The 19,342-nt window shown below is 41.0% G+C and overlaps 1 protein-coding gene across 5 annotated transcripts in view; it reads right to left on the bottom strand.

Annotated features, from left to right (window-relative positions):
- IFT80 (intraflagellar transport 80) overlaps positions 1-19,342 on the bottom strand; it is a 161,443-nt gene that overhangs the window by 47,237 nt on the left and 94,864 nt on the right. For all 5 annotated transcript variants that reach the window (XM_030574965.1, XM_030574964.1, XM_030574967.1 and 2 more), the window contains one exon: positions 5,153-5,332. In XM_030574965.1, the coding sequence (XP_030430825.1) occupies positions 5,153-5,332 (180 nt within the window). The remainder of the gene's footprint in view (positions 1-5,152; positions 5,333-19,342) is intronic.

Below are 19,342 nucleotides of genomic sequence, written 5' to 3'. Positions count from 1 at the left end.
CAGTTCATTCAGTCTCCAACAAAAGTCACAAACATAGTCCATTTCTCACCGCAGTGCAAGCAGTCATTAAAACTCAACACATCTTGTCATTGATGCTCCATACACTGGAGCCTTCACCGAGGCCCGGACTCTCTGTCATCCTTCCCCGTCCCTGTACCAGGACAGTTACCCTAGCCCTTCCAAGTTGGAGAGAAACCCCACTCTTCCCAGTGGGAACCACCCCCACAGCCTCTATGCTGAGGAGCACCCTTGTCAGGGGGATCATCTGTCACTCGCCCTGGGCTTCTGATGGTCCCTCTGAGTTGAGCTGTCTGGCCCTGGCGATGTTAGTTGCTCCCCTGCCTTCAGCCCTCTCCAGCTCTTGACTCTAGCTCTCCTCTGCTCCTCCTCCTCCTACATTCAGCCCTCCAGCCTTGGCTCTGAGGCTTGGCGATGCCAGCCAGCAAACTCCTCTTGACAGTCTCCTTTTCTTCAGTCTTCCCCAAGGAACACCTTCTTCCTTCCAGGACCTCCTCCTGTATCCCTGGTTTCTGGCAGCTCTCATCTGCCCCTGCTCAAACCAGTCTGCTCTGACTCACTGAGACTCTCTACCTCATTAGGTCTCTCCCTGATCATTTATAGCCCTCAAGCACTGCTCTGCCCCGTTAAATGGCCAAATGGGAACACCCTGTCCTGGCACAGGAGAACTGGAACTACTTCAATTACAGGGGTCAGATACCTTGTGACAATAAGTTTTTTGCTCATTTGGTCTATGGAGATGATTGGTCAAATGTGGGAGCTTTGAGTCTCTTCTCTAGAGCAAGGCCGTGTGAAAGTCACCAGAATTTTTTAAAGCGGGCAAAAGAACATATTTCTCCCTAGCATCCTTCTTGGAAATGGATGAACCATTTTGGTGGAAATGTTCCAAAATTTCTTAGCTTGAGGCAGACACCCACTGTGGAATATTTCAGCCCAAATGGTTCAAATTAAGCAACTGAAAACAGTTATAATGGGAAATGTTGGATAACCTTAATAACAGACAGTTCTCCAACACCAATTATAAGAAAAAGGGGATGTATATTGAAACTGAAGGGCAGCACATTTAAAACTGATAATTTTTTTTAATACAATACACAATTAACTTATGAAACTCACTGTCACACAATACCATTGAGGACAAAAATCTGATAGGACCTGATAAGAGATTAGACATTTATATGTATAATGAGAAAATCCGCAGTTACATTAGACAGGATACATATTGTGGCAGAGCTCTGACCTTGCTCCCAAGGGTCCTCCGCTTCTAGGCGGTTTATGCTAGCCTTAGTGGCTCACTGTGACCCTCCACATAGCCCTTCTCTCTCTAGGGTCAGGGTTACAGTCTACTGAGCCCTTTTCATCATAGGACTGCAAGGAGGTTGGTGAGACAACTCCCACAGTCTCTGTTCAGCCTCCTGTCCTGAGAGGGGCCTGACTTCCCCTCCCAGGAGATGTTCTTGTAGTGGTGGGTTGGGGGGAACCTGGGCCCGCCCTCTACTCCGGGTTCCGGGCCCAGGGAGCCTAATGGTAGCAGTTGTTGGCAGCCAACCTTTCACTGCCAGAGTTGCTACATTTCCCTGGGTCACTTCCCCACAGCTCTCCTGCTTTTCTCTTCTTCACCCTTACCTTAGGGCTCCTTTATCGATGGTCTGAAGCGTCTTCAGTAACCAGTCCTTCAGCCGCACTTCCTCGCCTCTGGTTCCCTGGCTCCTCCCTGTCTGACTGAAGTGAGCCCTTTTCATAGTATCGGCAGGGCCTTAATTAGAGTCAGGTGCTCACATTAACTGAATGGCCTCACCTGACTCTTTGCAGGTTAATTAGAGTCAGGTGTTCTCATTAGCCTGGAGCAGCCCCTGCACTGGTCAGTCAGGGAACAGAAAACTGTTAACCCAGTGGCCAGTATATCTGCCTTCTGCTATTCTGTTGTACCCAACTGGCCTGGGTCTATTTTTAAATGAGACATATAAACCCTCATTCTTCAGTGCATAATGGAGCTACTGTATTAAATGATGGGAGTTAGGAAGAAACTTCTCCTATAGACAGATTATTCCATTATTTTCCATTATGGGGTTTCTTGAACCATCTTCTGAAGCATCTTGTATGGACCAGTTGGCGACAGTTTACTAGACTAGATCAGTAGTTCTCAACCAGGGATACGTATACCCCTGGGGTACGCAGAGGTCTTCCAGGGGGTACATCAACTCATCTACACATACGTCTAGTTTTACAACAGGCTACATAAAAAGCACTAGCGAAGTCGGAATAAACTAAAATTTCATACAGACTGACTTGTTTATGATGCTCTATATACTGTACACTGAAATGTAAGTACAATGTTTATATTCCAATTGACTTACTTTTTAACTATATGTAAAATGAGAAGTTAAGCAATTTTCCAGTAATAGTGTACTATGACACTTTTGTATTTTTATGCCTGATTTTATAAGCAAGTAGTTTTTAAGTGAGGTCAAACTTGGGGGTATGCAAGACAAATCAGACTCCTGAATGGGGTACCATAGTCTGGAAAGGTTAAGAGCCACTGGATTAGATGGACCACTGGCTGATCCAGCATGGTAATTCTTAGACAATTCTTCCTATATAAGCAAACATCATTAATGCCAAAGCTAGGAAAATGTACTCTCTCAGGGAGTGATCATTCTTAATGAGTATCCTGAAATCATGCACAGAAATGTCCCTGTAGGCCAGGGGTAGGCAACATATGGCACACATGCCAAAGGCGGCACGCGAGCTGATTTTCAGTGGTACTCACACTGCCTGGGTCCTTGTCACCAGTCTGGGGGGCTCTGCATTTTAATTTAATTTTAAATGAAGCTTCTTAAACATTTTAAAAACCTTATAGAAAGAGACCTTCTAAAAACGTTAAAAAGTATTATTGGCACGCGAAACCTTAAATTAGAGTGACTAAATGAATAGCTACATGGCAGAACCAGATGATGTTTTTCAATAAGGCACAGTTTTGGGGAAATGTAGAGCAACTTGTCTCCCAACTTCTTCAGTATTGAATTCTTTGACATGGTGGGAGGAAAAAGGATAGATGTCTCATATGTGGACTAGATTTATTTATATTGCAGATTCCAGCCTGTCAGGATAGAAATCCCTTTAGGGGTCTCACTTAGCACTTGGGATGTTATGTTGAGAATCCTTACACATTTTGGAAGTGAAGTCTGTCAGGAGAGTTCCAATGAAATTCAACTCTTTTCTGTTAGAGGAGTAAATGCTGGTTAGGATTGACAATTCATCATTAGTAGTCCTGATTAAAAAATCATGGGCCCATTAGGGACAAAAAAAATCTAAGGAAATCGAAAGAATGTATCTTTTACACATAATAGTAAAAAGATAACTGTGCAAATAATTCATGTACCCGGGAGATTGATCTCTTCAAACAAGGGTATTTTAGATGTTGTCCTACTGATGGTGGCAGCTAGGTTTGAACTTCAGATCTGCAGCCAGTTACAAAATAAGGGCTTAATACAGTTACCACCAAGATCCAGTGGCCACTCACATAGCTCCTAAAGAGATCTATCCTGACATGCTCACAAATGCTGTCTCACTCCATAATGTTATTTGTTGTTATAACATTGAGCAAGAGTTAGGGTTATCTAGAGCTCTTGTATAGGCATCTCTTCACTATTTAAATCTATGTAAAATAAATAAATAAACATCCTGGATCAGGGCTGACTATATTTCTCAAGTGTTTGCATATACAAAATCCCTGGAGGTTGCTAGACAGAACCCATCTGTTACAAGTCAATGTCTGGGAATGAATGCAGAAATACGAATTTTGACCTGTTAAACTGTCTTTTGTGTTCCCAGACACTGTTCCTGATGTACCATCCAGAGGATAGAGGGGTAATATAGACTTTCTGTTGTTACAAATTTTCCCAATTACATATTCAACATTAAAGAGTTCAGACTATTAGATATTTAGGTGCTTAATTATTAATTTAGGAGCCTAACTTCAGGGACCCAGGTTTGAAAATGATGGCCTGAACTCTAATTGGAAAAACTTGTAACAACAGAAAGTCTGTATTACCCCTCTGTTGACTGGTTATGTTATGAGTCAGTGTCTGGGAACACAGAAGACACATTAGCAAGTCAAAATCAAAATTCTGTATTCATTCCCAGATATTTAGGTGCCTAATTGTGGATTCAGGCCAAGATTTTCAAAAACAGGAGCCTAAATTTGAGCTCTATAAACCACAGTTAGGGGCATGCTTCACTTCTAACAGTGCTGATCACCCAGCAGCTCCAACTGATGTCAATGGGAAATGCCGAGTGCTCAGAACCTTTTTGGGCCCTTATGTGATTTTCAAATATAGATTTAGGAGTTTTTGTTGTTGTTGTTATTGTTTTTTCAAGTCTTGGCATTAGCAACCCAACTTTAGGCATCCAGGTTTGAAAATTTCAGTCTCTATGTTTTATTATTTTCCATGCATTCGTTCCCTAGGTCCTCACTAGGACATAGTAAAAATAGCCTCTTAAAAGATATGTGACAATTTCCCCTAGCTTTGGAAAATTTGAACCGGTGACTGTAATATGTTGGAGCAGTGCAACAAAGGACACTTACACTCTTCTTGATTGTGGTCAGCTGTCAGTTGCCTCTTGAGTTGGAAATCCAAGAAGACAGATCCATTCATCATAGGGGCATAGAAAAATTAGTACCCATTCTGTAGCAATAGCCAGCGATGTGCAGCTGTACTCGTGGCAACCCACTAGTGTAGACATGATACTCAGCCCTATCTACACTATCACTTATACCAGTGCTGCACCTTTATTGGTAATTACTGTATTATTATTTCCGATGTAAACCAGACCTATAACTCTATGAATCAATCCCTTATCCATGCCCCCACCCCACCTAAAAGCAAGATGCTGTGATCCTTAAGTGAGCCAAGAGGCTGATGTAGTTCTGGGTCTTGTGATTGTATACTCAAACACACACTCAAATACCACTTGCTCATTTTGGCCTTTTTATAACTCAAAGGTATTCAATCCTATCGTTTATACTCTGCAAAACTTGTCCATTCACAATTATTTGTCTTTATTGAGTTACAATTGTGAGTCATACATAAACAATCCTGAAGGTTAATTTTGCTGAACTTGTAACTCATACCTCCATAGTCCTTCTTTTAGTTAATGTTATTTCAAAGTTCTTCCACTCCCAGCGTTGCTCCACGACATGGGCAAAAATCACATGTCCATTTCCACAAGCTCCTGCTATTTGAGTACCATCAGTAGACCAAGCAATATTAAATATACTGCCGGTATTTGGCTTCTCTAAAGCATATGACCACTAATAAAAACAAAACAAACAAAATAGAAAAGGAATCTCAGTACTTTCTTTGAGCTCTTTATGAACAAATATTCATTAAACAAATGAATGCACTTATTTAAATTGTACTAATAAACTAATCAATGGAATGAGTTTCTTATTTCTGCAGGTATCATACAGAGGTCTGTTTCTTAGTAAGATTATTTGAAGACAGGAGGTATAGAGATAAAAGAACCAAATACCACAACATTTGAAGCATATCAAGCAGAACGTTATGCAGTCTAGATATATTTTAAATGTATTCAGGCATTCATAGATCTAGGCAATCACTAAATAAAAGTTAAACTGCAACTTCACTTACTTAAAAACAACAGTACTGGTTATGTGGAACCAATGGACTAGATTCTCCAATATAATGCAGCTGCTTGACGCTGAATTGCTAGCAGTTTCTGAACCTAGAGCCAACATGGCCCTGGCAGAATCAAACAGTGCAAGGAGATTCCTCTGGTGGTACTCAGCCAGCCCCAAACTCCCAATTCTCTTCTTGCAGATACTGGCCGGGAACAGTGAACCGCGGCCACTGGGAGCCGTGGGCGGCCGTGCAAATGTAAACAAACGGTCTGGCAGGCTGCAGGTTGCCCAGTACTGGTGTAAAGAGTATTGTTGGATTGAAAGAAGCATGGCCAGGATGTCTCTACACTATGCTGATCTCAAACTGTGCTTTTAGCCCTGATGGCCATTAACAGCCAGTATTAAGTTGGAGCAGCTCTGAGGCTGCTCCAGGGATTGCCCTGAACACAGCAGCCAAGGATTGGAAGAGTCCTTTATGACACCACCTTTGTCCTGAACTGCACTGTGTGGAAATTGACCATACACCAAGAGCTGACTGAAGATATTAAAAGGAAAACGGATTTGTTTTCAGCATCAAGAGTGATCAGCGACTGATGCATGAATATAGCATCCAAGATCTATAACATTTAACTTGTGGAACTCACTGCTACAAGATATAATTGAAGTTAAAAGCTAAGTAGGATTCCAAAAAGGAATAATAAGAACATCCACTGTTAAATCATATAGAATTAAAACTATCTTATAAGGAATATAATGACCCATACTTTTGGGCAGTATTTTTTTAAACTGTGAGGTATGACCCCTAGAAGATAGAGGATGTGAAGCATCGCAAAGGACATGGACAAGTCTCTCTATTTTCCTCTAAAATTTCAGCTTTTAAGTAAGTCTCAAATTGCTATGGTTATGTAGTAAACCTTTAAAACATGACCCACATGCAACTAATGCAGTGATGTCTGCCTAAATTTACAGAGCCTGAAACAATAGCTCTGAGGTGTCAACTGCCCTGTTCATTTCAAGGAATATTAACTCAGATGCCAAGGATGATTCTTATTAAATATCATACCTTACTGCTGAAAGCATGCAGTGAAGGAAAGGAAGTACTGTATCATTATGAAGATCTACTCGATCTACTGAGTGAGTAGTCAATCATTTTAGATAGGCCCAGGGCTGTCTTTAAGACAATTCCCCGGAATCGGGGCCCGCACCTTAGGTGTCTTTTAAATATATATATTTTTTTTACTCACCCGGCAGCACGTGTGTGTGTGTGTGTCCTCTCTGGGTCTTCAGCGGCATTTCGGCGGCAGGGTGAGAGGTCCACTCCAGGGCTTTGGCGGCATTTCAGCATCGGGGGGTCCTTTGGTGCCGCGGAAGATCCGGAGCAGAGCCTCCAGGCCGAAGTGCCGCCGAAGCCCCGGACCGCCGCTGGCTATTCAAACTGGGCCCTGCCGTTCATAAAGCCGGCCTTGGGAAGGCCTTTAATAACAAATGGCCAGGATGAAGGTGCATACAACTCATTTCATTCTCCTTAATAGGGGCATCAACTTTCAAAAAGTTTGGTAAATGATGCCTTAGGGCACATCAGCCTCTTCCTGACAGCAGTTAGGAATTGTTTTCCTATGAACAGGTTATTTCTTAAATTGTCTTATTGTATTTCTTACACCTTCCTCTGACATAGCTGGTACTGGCCACTGTCAGAATGTAATTCTGGAGTAGATGGACCACTGATTTGATCAGTCCTGGCAATTCCTATGTTCTCATACAAATAGGAGGTTTCCCAATAAGTCTTATACACAATTTAATTTTTTTTTAAATTTTAAATTTAAAAAAGTTAAAAATACAGAAATTGCTGACATTTGTATAACACTTTTCATCCAAAGTTTCCAAAGTGCTCAAACTTTTAAAACTGATTTCAAAAATTGATTCAAAGATCATTCACCCTTCACTAAAATACACAAGTGGGTTTACAGATCCTTTCAAAGGCAAAACATCCAGTTGCACAGTTCTTTCTACCATTATAATGGCATAAAGCAGCACTGGTTTATTACTGAGTCACTAACTTCTCAGGGCACCTCAGAGGTTTCCTAATCTCAGAAGTGACCATGCCTGACTTGGCTTATTTTAAGTGATCTAATGAGATCACAACCTGATGTGGCATGGCCACACGCCAAACAACATACTTCAAGATTTCAGTTTCCATTAGAAAAAAACAATGAAATAATTTTCCTAACGCACTAGAAATTCAAAATTAAGTAGAATGTCACATTTTTGCTTGCAAATGTTGATAACAGAAGCTTCCTCAGGTGCGAATGCTCATTTGGCTGACTTCCAGAAGAATATGTTTCTGTGAAAAGTGACAGTAAATCTCCAAATATTTTATGGGCCTAACATATTTTCTTTCATCTCATCCTACTGCTTTATGTTGTCTATATTTATTTAAAGTTTAGCAATCAGGTTTTGTAATATGGACTCAGCAAACACTGGAACTGCAGTCAGCTCTTACTGTTCTTTGATAATTTAAGTGATTTGTTGCTTGCTTACAATGCACAAAAATTATATTTAGGACCAAACAATCATTATATTGCCCTACCAACGTAGCTAGTCCAAAGGTTATGCAAATATCCTGGGTGATCAGAGGAGGAGAAAACTTTCTTTGTAGGCTATGGAGCAGCTTCAAAGAGGCTACTGAATACTAACGGCTAAAGAAGCCCTGCACATGCCTTATATCACCATGTGGTAGAACATATGCTGGAGGATCTATGCAGCAACAATCTTCTGGCTCACCATTTCATTCCTTGACTTAACCCTTTACCGTTGTCAAATTGCATATGCATAAGATGTAGAGAGGGTTTTTTTTCCCTTAAAGCATGCTTCTATCGTCTCCCCTATTCTTCCCCTCACCATAATTTTGACAATATTTTGACATTATTATTTGTATTAGCTCTAATTTTTCTTACTAGCCTCTCCCTGGCACAAACACCCAAGTCTTGTTCACCTTTTAAGGAGTATTTATTTGGTGACCAAATCATTAAAAAGAATGAATTCACTTGTTTTCTAAAATTCGGGGCCAAGTCCATAGTGTTCAAGACAGTTCCTCAAAATGGCCACTCAACCAGGTCAGAGATTCTCTATATCAAGAAATAACAGCTTCTCTACACTAAAAGATAACAAGGCATGTTCACATTTCTTTGACCAGGACAAGTTTGTGCAATTGAAAGTATGTAATTAATTATCAGAATATTGCCTTCCTGTAAGAGAGTACATCTGGTCCTTAGGTTTCAACCCCTTGACTTACTCTTTTTGCCAAAATTTTAACAAATTCATAATAGAAACTATTGGAAGTATCTACTGTCATCTATGGCTCTGCTTCCGGCCCCTTAGTTCTATCATATTTCACAGTACATCACACCCTGCACCAGTTCTGGCTCCCTATTCTTCATATTCACCTCCTGGAGCTGTATCTCACATCTGCTGCTGCTCTAGAAAACAGCCAGAGTAGCCGTCACCTAGGAAGGGGGAGTGAGAGTGAAAAGTGCTTGTGAGTGGCCACATCTACTACTGCCAATTACAAAACCAGTTTCTCCTCCCTTGGTTTTTACACCTCAACTGCTAGAACAGGGCCTCATCCTCCCTGATTGAACCTACCTCATTATCTCTAGCTTGCCTGCATATATATACCTGCTCCTGGAAATTTCCACTACATGCATCTGATGAAGTGGGTATTCACCCACAAAAGCTCATGCTCCAAAATGTCTGTTAGTCTATAAGGTGCCACAGGATTCTTTGCTGCTTTTACAGATCCAGACTAACACGGCTACCCCTCTGAAACTTGACACATCTACTCTGAAGCCATTGAGCTCCCTGCTGATGATACATTCAGGATTCAGCCCAAAATTCGCCTGGCTGCCACTGCCACATTCCACAGCTCTTGAGAGGTCAATAAGGAAACAAAAATGGGGTAAGCAAATAGAAGAGATAAAGGAGCAGCAGGCATGGCAGGAGAAACAAATGGAGGGGAAACAAGGGGGAAGCAAACAGGTGTTCCACATTTTAGCCATTTGTCACATGTTTTGATGGTTTGTCTCTCACACCGGCAAGTCAGCAGATTGAACGTCGTGGATTATTCTCCTTGTGTATTAGTACGATGGTAACTTCCTGCATGCTTTCTGGGAGACTATCATTTTCTAGAATTACAGCAAATACTTTACCGAATAAAAAGTCAGATTGTGAACCCATTGCTATCACTGGTGAAAAGTTACTCATAGAAACGGTCCTACTGGAATCAATGGGACTACTTGTGCAAGTAATTGCTCACTAATGGGAGTTAGGAGATCACAATCTAGGAATAAGCTCTGCCCAAAAGTTTTAGACGATATCTATGCAGTCAAATTCTTTACTGGGCTTTTCCCATCCTTTCAACTTTTTACAGCCCTTTCATTCTCCATTTGATTTACTGGCTCTTCTAACCTAATTGCATCTTCAGGCAGAACTGGCAGTCATCCTATTTCTCCTTCTCTACAGTTTTTACAATAGCCCACACAGGGGCATAGTCTGACACAATAATACTGTCAATACCAACTTTATACACCTTGTCCAAATGATTACACTCTTCAATCATAAGATTAATTCTAGATTATGAAAACTGACTATCCATATACACCTCTACCTCAATATAACGCTGTCCTTAGGAGCCAAAAAATCTTACCACGTTATAGGTGAAACCGTGTTATATTTAACTTGCTTTGATCCACCGGAGTGCGCAGCCCCACCTCCCCACCCTGAGCATTGCTTTACCGCATTATATCCAAATTTGTGTTATATTGGGTGACGTTATATCAAGGTAGCGGTGTATAATGTTTAGTCATTTTTAATTGGGTGCATATATATTTATAAAACTAGTTTCTTGCCTACTGAGACAAGTATTTATCTACTCTCTATCATATAAATTCTGTATTACTTGAAATGAGAGGGGGTTTTTGTTTCTGACTAAAATAGCAATTCTTGTTTTTTCTTTTTACAAAACATAGAACATAAATAAAAATAGGATGGCTTTGAGATATAACCATCTCTTCTCTGGAAAAATGAACTTCTTATATAGTTACATTACCTGGATTCTATTTTTAAGATAATTCAGTACCTTTTTTTCTTTACTATATTTAAAGCCCATCAACATTCCAAGAAGTAATTTTATAAGTACAATACTATTAGTTTCCATTATATGGTAGATGTAGGAAAAGGTATCCAAACCAAAATTTGCATTAAAAAAAAATCTGTGGTGTTAACTCAGTTATGTGAGACTTTTATTAAATTGTTTGTCAACAAAGATAAACCGGGTTAAGGGAATAATCTTTGTACAATTCTCAAACTCAGTAAGGAAGGGACATCTGCCTCTTTCCTTTCCTTCTGGGATAAACTGGTTAAATTTATATCTCAAGCCTAATTTTGTTCTTTCCCTTGGCCTCATCTCCTTTTTTTTAAAAAAAATTATCCTCTCAGTTCAGAACTTTATTCTCTATTTCTCTCACCTGTTATTTTCTTTAACTGAAAGTTTACATCTCTACCAGTCATTTGGTACCTTTTAAAAGTCTAACAGAGCCTGCTAAGTCATTCCTAAATTCTTAATTCACCTACGGAATAACTTCTGAAATATGCCTTTCCACTCTCAATATTAGTTCTGTACATTAGATCACAGCAATGTATTTCAAATTAACCTCATTTTAAGTTTTCAGGACACTGAGTTTCAGATAAAATGTACCTTGAAAACACTAGAAGAATTTCCAAGCCATAACATGACACCTGTTTTCTGTTTCCTCTCATATCTCAGAAACACAGTTTTTATATAAATCACCTCCAAATTTGGGAGTATGAGGGTAGGGGTTGAAATGTCCATTGGCCACACATCAAACAAGCAAAATAATCTTTTTTGTGGATTCTAGAAAGGGTTATAATGAGAAACAAGTCTCAATCTTGACTACAGAGAGACCACAGCCTCTCCACAATGATTTACTTGAATATAAAAAGAGATTTAAACAATTATTAGACATTTCTTAGTCAATATTTTAAATCAAATTTATTCAACTATATTTTAAAACTGTCAGGAGAACTAAATCAGTCAGGAAAAAAATTTGACTGAAGTTAAATAAAGACATTGGATTCTAATGACTTTTGGATACAAGGTCCTCTTCCAAAGGAGAAATAGTTGAAAAAATGCTTACCTAATGTTTTTAACACATTTAGCACTCTGATTTCTTTTGCAGTACACATAAAATCCCCAAAATGTCAAGTTCTTCATATACTCAAAGTCATCATCTGATTTATATGAAATTAAATCATAAGCTACATTTAAATAAAGATAAGGGTCAGATAAATGCTCAAGAAGATTCAGAGTTAGGGATGAAATTCAATCTCTTTATTGTGACTATGATTTGTAGTATACTATGAGACCTCCTACTGTACTTAAGCACAACAGGGTGAGCAAAGGATAGAATATCAGCACTAACTGAATTTCTGAACTAAAGGACTCAGTGGAGAGTGATACAGCCTCACAGACATGCCATGGACTGCCCCTGCTCTGCAGCTGTGGAAGGTAATTATGATTCTTTGGGAAAAATCCATAATCTTCTCTTCTGCATAGATGGAACGAATTCCTTATTAGGCGTACTGTACTAGTCCCTTTCTACAGCACAGTCCTTAACGTCTGTCTGACTTCCATATATGGCAAATGAATAGGCTCTTGAGACACAGGTCAAATAATTCTAATGAGCAGATTCAGAGAAAGTAGCTGTCCTAAGGCTGGGGCATATTCTATCAGGGCTGACCAGATGTCATCAATCTGAGGGAAGGAAAATTTTAAAGAGGCATTGTCCCTAAGTTAGTTGTTGGGCTCTACCCAACTGATAGGTTTGTTTCTGAGATCAGTCAGTCATTTGCCTTTACCTCTTAGTAACAATGAGGAGCTCGATGTGAATAGCTCTCCTTGGCCAATAGGAAGAATAGATTTGTGTATTAGGGAAGAAATGAGCATTAATGGGGCCCGTACAAGATTTGAAGAACTAAAAGAAAATATGGTTTGCAGTTTACCTTTTTGATGTACAGAAGATACAATCTCCCCCCTGAGTAACATGCAGAAGATATTATTCATTATTTTTACAGTCCTTGGACTAGAAAACCCTTTCTGGATTTGTAAACGGTTTCCCTCACTGCAGAAGCACCAACTGGTAGCCAGGAGTGGCACATCAGCTATCTTTTGGTCTGGTGCCACTGCCGACAGGCACTCTGTTGCTGTGGTGGTCTATCTTTCGTAACTGGGCCCTCCGGCCAGTTCATGGTATATATGTCCACCCCTTTTGGGGTGGCAGAGAGTCCAACCAAGCTATAGTCCAACGACCTTACAGCAGGTTTTCCATCTGTCTCCTGGCTCCATGGTTCTTATACTCCTTACCTTAAGGGGTGCCACCGCATCTTTCTTGGTGGTTGGAAGGGCAACCCAGGCTCTCTCTCTCTATTCTGGGTTCCAGCCCAAGGACCCTGTAGCTGGCAGCAGGGTCTACTCCCTCAGATTCCTTGCAGCCTCCCTGGACCATTTCCTACCTTTTCTATCCGCCAGAGAGTGACTGCAGACTCTCTCCCCACAGCCCCTTTCTGTTGTAAACTGTCTGGCTTTATAATCACCACTCAACCACTTCTCGGCTGGACTTCATCACCAATTAAGACTGGCTTTCTTGCTGTCTCTCTTGCTGATGCTTCCAGGCATGTTACTTGGCCCGTCAGGCCCACATTAACCACTTCAGGGCCTGTGTGGGCTATCCACCCCATCAGAAGATTTTATAAAGTCATCTGAATGATGTGTTTATCTAAACGAAATGGGTGGATTCTAGGATTAAGTCAAATATGCTGTGAAATATTTTCATATTGCAATTTTAAAAACTTTCTAATGCAAACTTGAAAAATCCTAGTCTTAATTCTGTGTTTTAAATTATCTCAATATCAGCACTTTGTCATTCTTTTATTATGCAGGTTGTTATAGCATTTCTGTATTCTCTTAAGATGCACAGTATATCCCTCACCATATATATTCTACTATAATAAATATACTTAGCCATGTTAAAATGAGAGATAGAAATGAATGATTTTCACTAAAAAATTTGCATATATAAATGCAATAAATGAATGAAAATATGAGAGTATGGAAGCAAATGGATATACTACCCATAGCTGCAGCATTGCAATGCTATAACAACATACTTTGGCATTACTGCTTTGTTGGTGCTGTGATTATGTCATGTTTAATCCCATATCCATTTCAACGGAGTGACTCAAGAATAAAAAACATTAGCAATTAATGCTACCTATCATAAGCATCCTTTTTCTGTTAACACAATGTAGTAAAAAAGATTAAGTATAGGACACAAACTAAAGAATTACTCTTTGAAGTCTAGATACTACAATCATTATATTGTTTATAACAATGATAGCTCCAAGACCCAAACAGGTAAGTAGGATCTAGTTAGCTGTGACTTCCAGAAACAATGTACTTAATTAAACACTATTATCCCAGGCACAAGTCCTTAAATGAATATAGAAAAAAAGGATTTCCTTGTGTTTCAAACAATTAAAGTACTTGACATCGGAAAAGAATAACAGTATGATTTAACTCAACTTTACATGGGATGGTTTTATATATATATATATACACACACACACACACACACATCTTTCTTTTGAACATGGGAAGAAACATGAGATCTTCTCTTGGATCATCATTAATGCTACTCCATAGGTAAGACAGCAGAATGGATAAATAGCAAAGAAGTGTACACTCATGCCACTTGATCTCTCACTTTACACAAACAAAGACAAGCATGTCACCTTCATGTCAGGCTCTGATCTCCTCTGGACCCTAGCAAGTTTAACAACCTTCAAGTGCTGATGGTTACAGAGCATTTTCTGCTTAAAAAGGATTTCATATGTAAGAAAAATGCTAGAGTGAATAATATCAAAGTTTTGTGTGTGAGATACAGGTTTCATGATTTTAAAAGAACTTAAGGCTCTCTTGTCACTAAACAAAAGCTGTCCATAGCTTTAATGTTAACAGCACAATCTTCACTCTATGGTACATATCAACAAGGAGATACTAAGGTGATCAATGGCTATTCCACTGTTCAGCAAATGGGAAGGACTCTTTAAAAGGTGAGAGAAAGCAGAATTTCCAAAAGTTCAATAGAGAATGAACTTAAAGAATGGAATTCTTTTTACCCAGTAATTTGCTTTCTTCTGGCAGCATTTCCCACCATTCTGATATGTATGGGCATTCCCCTTCCAGTCAGCAGTTTATAGAGGTTATTGAAAGCTGCACCATAGCCTGTGCTGGCCATGGCCTCTTCTCTGGCCTGCCATTAGATGATTCATTCCAAAGCTGTGTAAAAAACTTGTAGAAAATAATTAGTAATGATAGTTGCTTGCTTGGCACTGGAATTATATACAGTAGGTCACTGCCCATATGGTAACTATGCAAATAAAATGTTGACCCTTGCCTGAAAAGCCATCCAAGGGTGGCTAGAATTGTTGGAGATGCTGCTACCAGTGGCAACTCCAGGCACCAGTGCTCCAAGTGCATGCCTGGGGCAGCAGTCAGGCAGCCTTCAGCAGCTTGCCTGCGGGAGATCCACCAGTCCCACAGATTCAGCAGCAATTTGGTGGCAGGTACGCCGAAGCACGGGACTGGTGGACCTCCTGCTTGGGATGGCGAAAAAGCTAGAGCCGCCCCTGGCTGCTACCAAAAAAGAAATGATCAGGTAAGATATTTCCCATTCTTCAGCCCAGTATCTCCCACAATTCTGATATATATGGAAAGTAACAAGCAGTGAGTTGAGGGAGGGAAGAATAAGTGAATGAACAGAAAGAAACAGAAAAGACACCCTTTCCACACACATACCCCCTCATATGGCAGATAACCCCACAGGTTATCACTGGACCACTACCTGCAGCACCTTCCTGCCAAAGAAGGCCTCTGCAGAAGATATCACTCTATAATGTCTGATAAAGGTCTTAGCTGATGACCAAGACTCTGTGATCTCTGTGGTGGAAGCTCATGGTCCTTCAGCTCATGAGTTTCCCATGGATCTTGTGGAATGCACCTTTTTAATTAATTATTAATGGAGATATCCTATCTCCTAGAACTGGAAGGGACCTTGAAAGGTCATTGAGTCCAGCCCCCTGCCTTCACTAGCAGGACCAAGTACTGATTTTGCCTCTGATACCTAAGTGGCTCCCTATGGATTGAACTCACAACCATGGGTTTAGCAGGCAAATCCTCAAACCACTGAGCTATCCCTCCCCCCCACCTTGATCCCTTCTGGAACAGAAATCCCAAACATCTTGTATGCTGCAACAATGCACAGTCTGATTCATCTGGCAAGGGATAGCTTAGATATTCTGAGGCCCGCATCCCAAGAAAGGGGAAAAAATTCATAGGCAGGAGTTGTACATCAAGCTGGATGAGCAAGCATCTCAGAGAGGTGATTAAGAAAAAGCAGAAAGCCTACAAGGAGTGGAAGATGGGAGGGATTAGCAAGGAAAGCTACCTTATTGAGGTCAGAACATGTAGGGATAAAGTGAGAAAGGCCAAAAGCCATGTAGAGTTGGACCCTGCAAAAGGAATTAAAACCAATAGTAAAAGGTTCTATAGCCATATAAATAAGAAGAAAACAAAGAAAGAAGTGGGATCGCTAAACATTGAGGATGGAGTGGAGGTTAAGGATAATTTAGGCATGGCCCAATATCTAAACAAATACTTTGCCTCCGTCTTTAATGAGGCTAATGAGGAGCTTAGGGATAATGGAAGGATGACAAATGGAACAGGTACAGAGAAGGGCTACTAGGATGATCCAAGGAATTGAAAACCTGTCTTATGAAAGGAGACTGAAAGAGCTTGGCTTGTTTAGCGTAACCAAAAGAAGGCTGAGAGGAGATATGATTGCTCTTTATAAATATATCAGAGGGATAAATATCAGGGAGGGAGAGGAATTATTTAAGCTTAGTTCCACTGTGGACACAACAACAAATGGATATAAACTGGACATTAGGAAGTTTAGACTTGAAATTAGACAAAGGTTTCTAACCATTAGAGGACTGAAGTTCTGGAACAGCCTCCTAAGGGGAATAGTGGGGGCACTACTATCATATCTGGCTTCAAGACTAAGCTTGATAAGTTTATGGAGGGGATGGTATGATGGGATAGCCTAATTTTGGCAATTATTGATTATTAGCAGGTAAATAGGCCCAATGGTCTGTGATGGGATGTTAGATGGGGTGGGATCTGCGTTACTACAGAGAATTCTTTCCTGGGTGCTCGCTGGTGAGTCTTGCCCACATGCTCAGGGTTTAACTGATCGCCATATATGGGGTCGGGAAGGAATTTTCCTCCAGGAAAGATTGGCAGAGGCCCTGGAGGTTTTTCCACCTTCCTCTGCAGCATGGGGCACCGGTCACTTGCTGGAGGATTCTCTGCACCTTGAGGTCTTTAAGCCATGATTTGAGGACTTCAGTAAATCAGACATAGGTTAGGGGGTTGTTACAGGAGTGGGTGGGTGAGATTCTGTGGCCTGCATTGTGCAGGAGGTCAGAACAGATGACCATAATGGTCCCTTCTGACCTTAAGTCTATGAATCTATGAGGGCTTGACACTTCTGGTGAAAGGAAATGAACAGGGAGCTCAATCTCCTTGTGATGCTGAACATTTTATGTAAATCTTTTGTGCTCTTTTTTGACATCCAAGATGCACCACAATTTCTCAGTCAGGTGGTGTGGCTTTGACCAGAATGAAGGAAGGACAATCTCCTGCAAGGAACGGAAATGAGAATTTACCTTAGGGAAGAATGGTTCTGGAGTTCTTACCACCACTGTGTCATCATGGAACACAGACAGTAAGGTTCTTGCATGGATAAAACTACTGGTTCTGAAACTCATCTAGCAGACATGACGGTGACCAGAAAGCAGATTTTGATCGAAAGGTAAAATGCTGACATAGATGTAAGAGGTTCAAAGGGATAGGTAGTTAGGGCTTTCAACACCAGTGGCAGGTCCCACTTAGAGAAGATTGGTCTGACCACTGGTCTGGCAACTCTGACTTCTCTGAGGAATCTGGACACATGAGGGTCCTCAGCCAAGGAGCCCAAGGCTCCTACAAACAGTATGCTACTAAGGCCTGATACCTGGTATGTTATAGTGCTGGGCTGAAGTCTCTTATCCACCATCTTCTTGATGGAAGTCCAGAATAACTGGAATCCTTGTATCCTTTGGGATTTGCTTTGTGGTCTTGGCACCAAAAACTGAATTTGGCCCAAATGAAGGAATAGGCTTTTAGTGTGGAAATTCTCCTGGAAGAAGAGCAGAGTCCTAATAATTTTGGATGATAGGCTGAGAGCTTATGCTGCCCTTTCAACAGCCAGGAGGTCAGTTGAAGATGCTCTGTGTCTGGATGGAGGAATAAGCATTGGCGAAGGATGTCTAGTCTTGCTGTCTTGCTGATAATGGTGAGAACTTGAGGGTCTGAAGGGCATATGGAGAGACTCCTGTTGATATTGTATGGGGCTGTCCGCTATCTCAGGGAGTCAAAGAGCTGGTTTGGGACAGTACCTGACATGGCATTCACTCTGGGGCATAGTCACCTCTATGCATGGGACCAGGAGACCCAGTAGCTAAAGACACTGACCTATGGTTTGTCTCATGCCTGTGATCAGCAAAAGTATCCGATCCTGGATCTTCTGAAATCTGTCAAGCAGTGGGTAGATCTTTGCCATCAAAGGGTCTATTTCCATGCCCAGGCGAATAATACTTGTTGAGGGAATCCAGGAACTTTTCTTGGTATTTATTATGAATTCATGTGCTTGCAGGAGATCCAAATTCTGGATTGTGGCACTGCATGCTGCTGCCTGGGATGGGACTCAGGTTGAAATTTCAGAAAGGAATATTGGTAAATACCCTGGGACCTGAGCCTTCCTATGGCCAAATCAACATCTTCATAATGAATGCGGGGGCCAACGAGAGACTGAATGGAAGCATTCAGTATTGATAGCGATCCATGCCACAAGCAAATCTCAGAAGCGTGCAGTAGCAGGAGCTCACTGGAATGCACCAGTGGTATGTGTCTTCCAGATCCACTAGGATTAGGAAATCCCCTTGAGATAGGGAGGTCACTGTTGAAGCTATGGCTGTTTTTTTCATCCATCTGAGCCTTTTGAGGTCAATGATGGCCTTAACTCCTCTGGTGCACTTCTGAAGAATGAAAATGATGGAGTAAAACCCTGAGAAACTTTCTTCTGAGGGAAATCCTGTCGCTTCCAAGCCCCAGATGTAGATCTAGTTCTGAACGAACTTTTGCTTGGTGAGGTTACTGGTGACAGGAGACTGGGTTAAGAAAGGATGGAGTGGAGCCCTTAGCTTGAGGGAGTATCTCTGATGCATTCACTCTTGCATACACCTGCTTGTGATCAAAGCAAACCATTTCTCTGAAAAGTGGGAAAATCTGCCTCTCACGCTCAAGTCTAGGCAGAGGCACATTCACTCCTTGTCATAATTGACTCTTGAAGGTTGAGGGAGCACATCTGGGTTTTCTGCTCAAGCCCTGGTTCCAAGGCTTTCCCTTGGTATATCTCTTATCTTTCCTCCAGTAATTCTGTGAAG

This window comes from Gopherus evgoodei, chromosome 9 (genome assembly GCF_007399415.2).
Source record: "Gopherus evgoodei ecotype Sinaloan lineage chromosome 9, rGopEvg1_v1.p, whole genome shotgun sequence".
Taxonomy (NCBI): Eukaryota; Metazoa; Chordata; order Testudines; family Testudinidae; genus Gopherus; species Gopherus evgoodei.
This window is presented reverse-complemented; position numbering and strand designations above follow the sequence as displayed.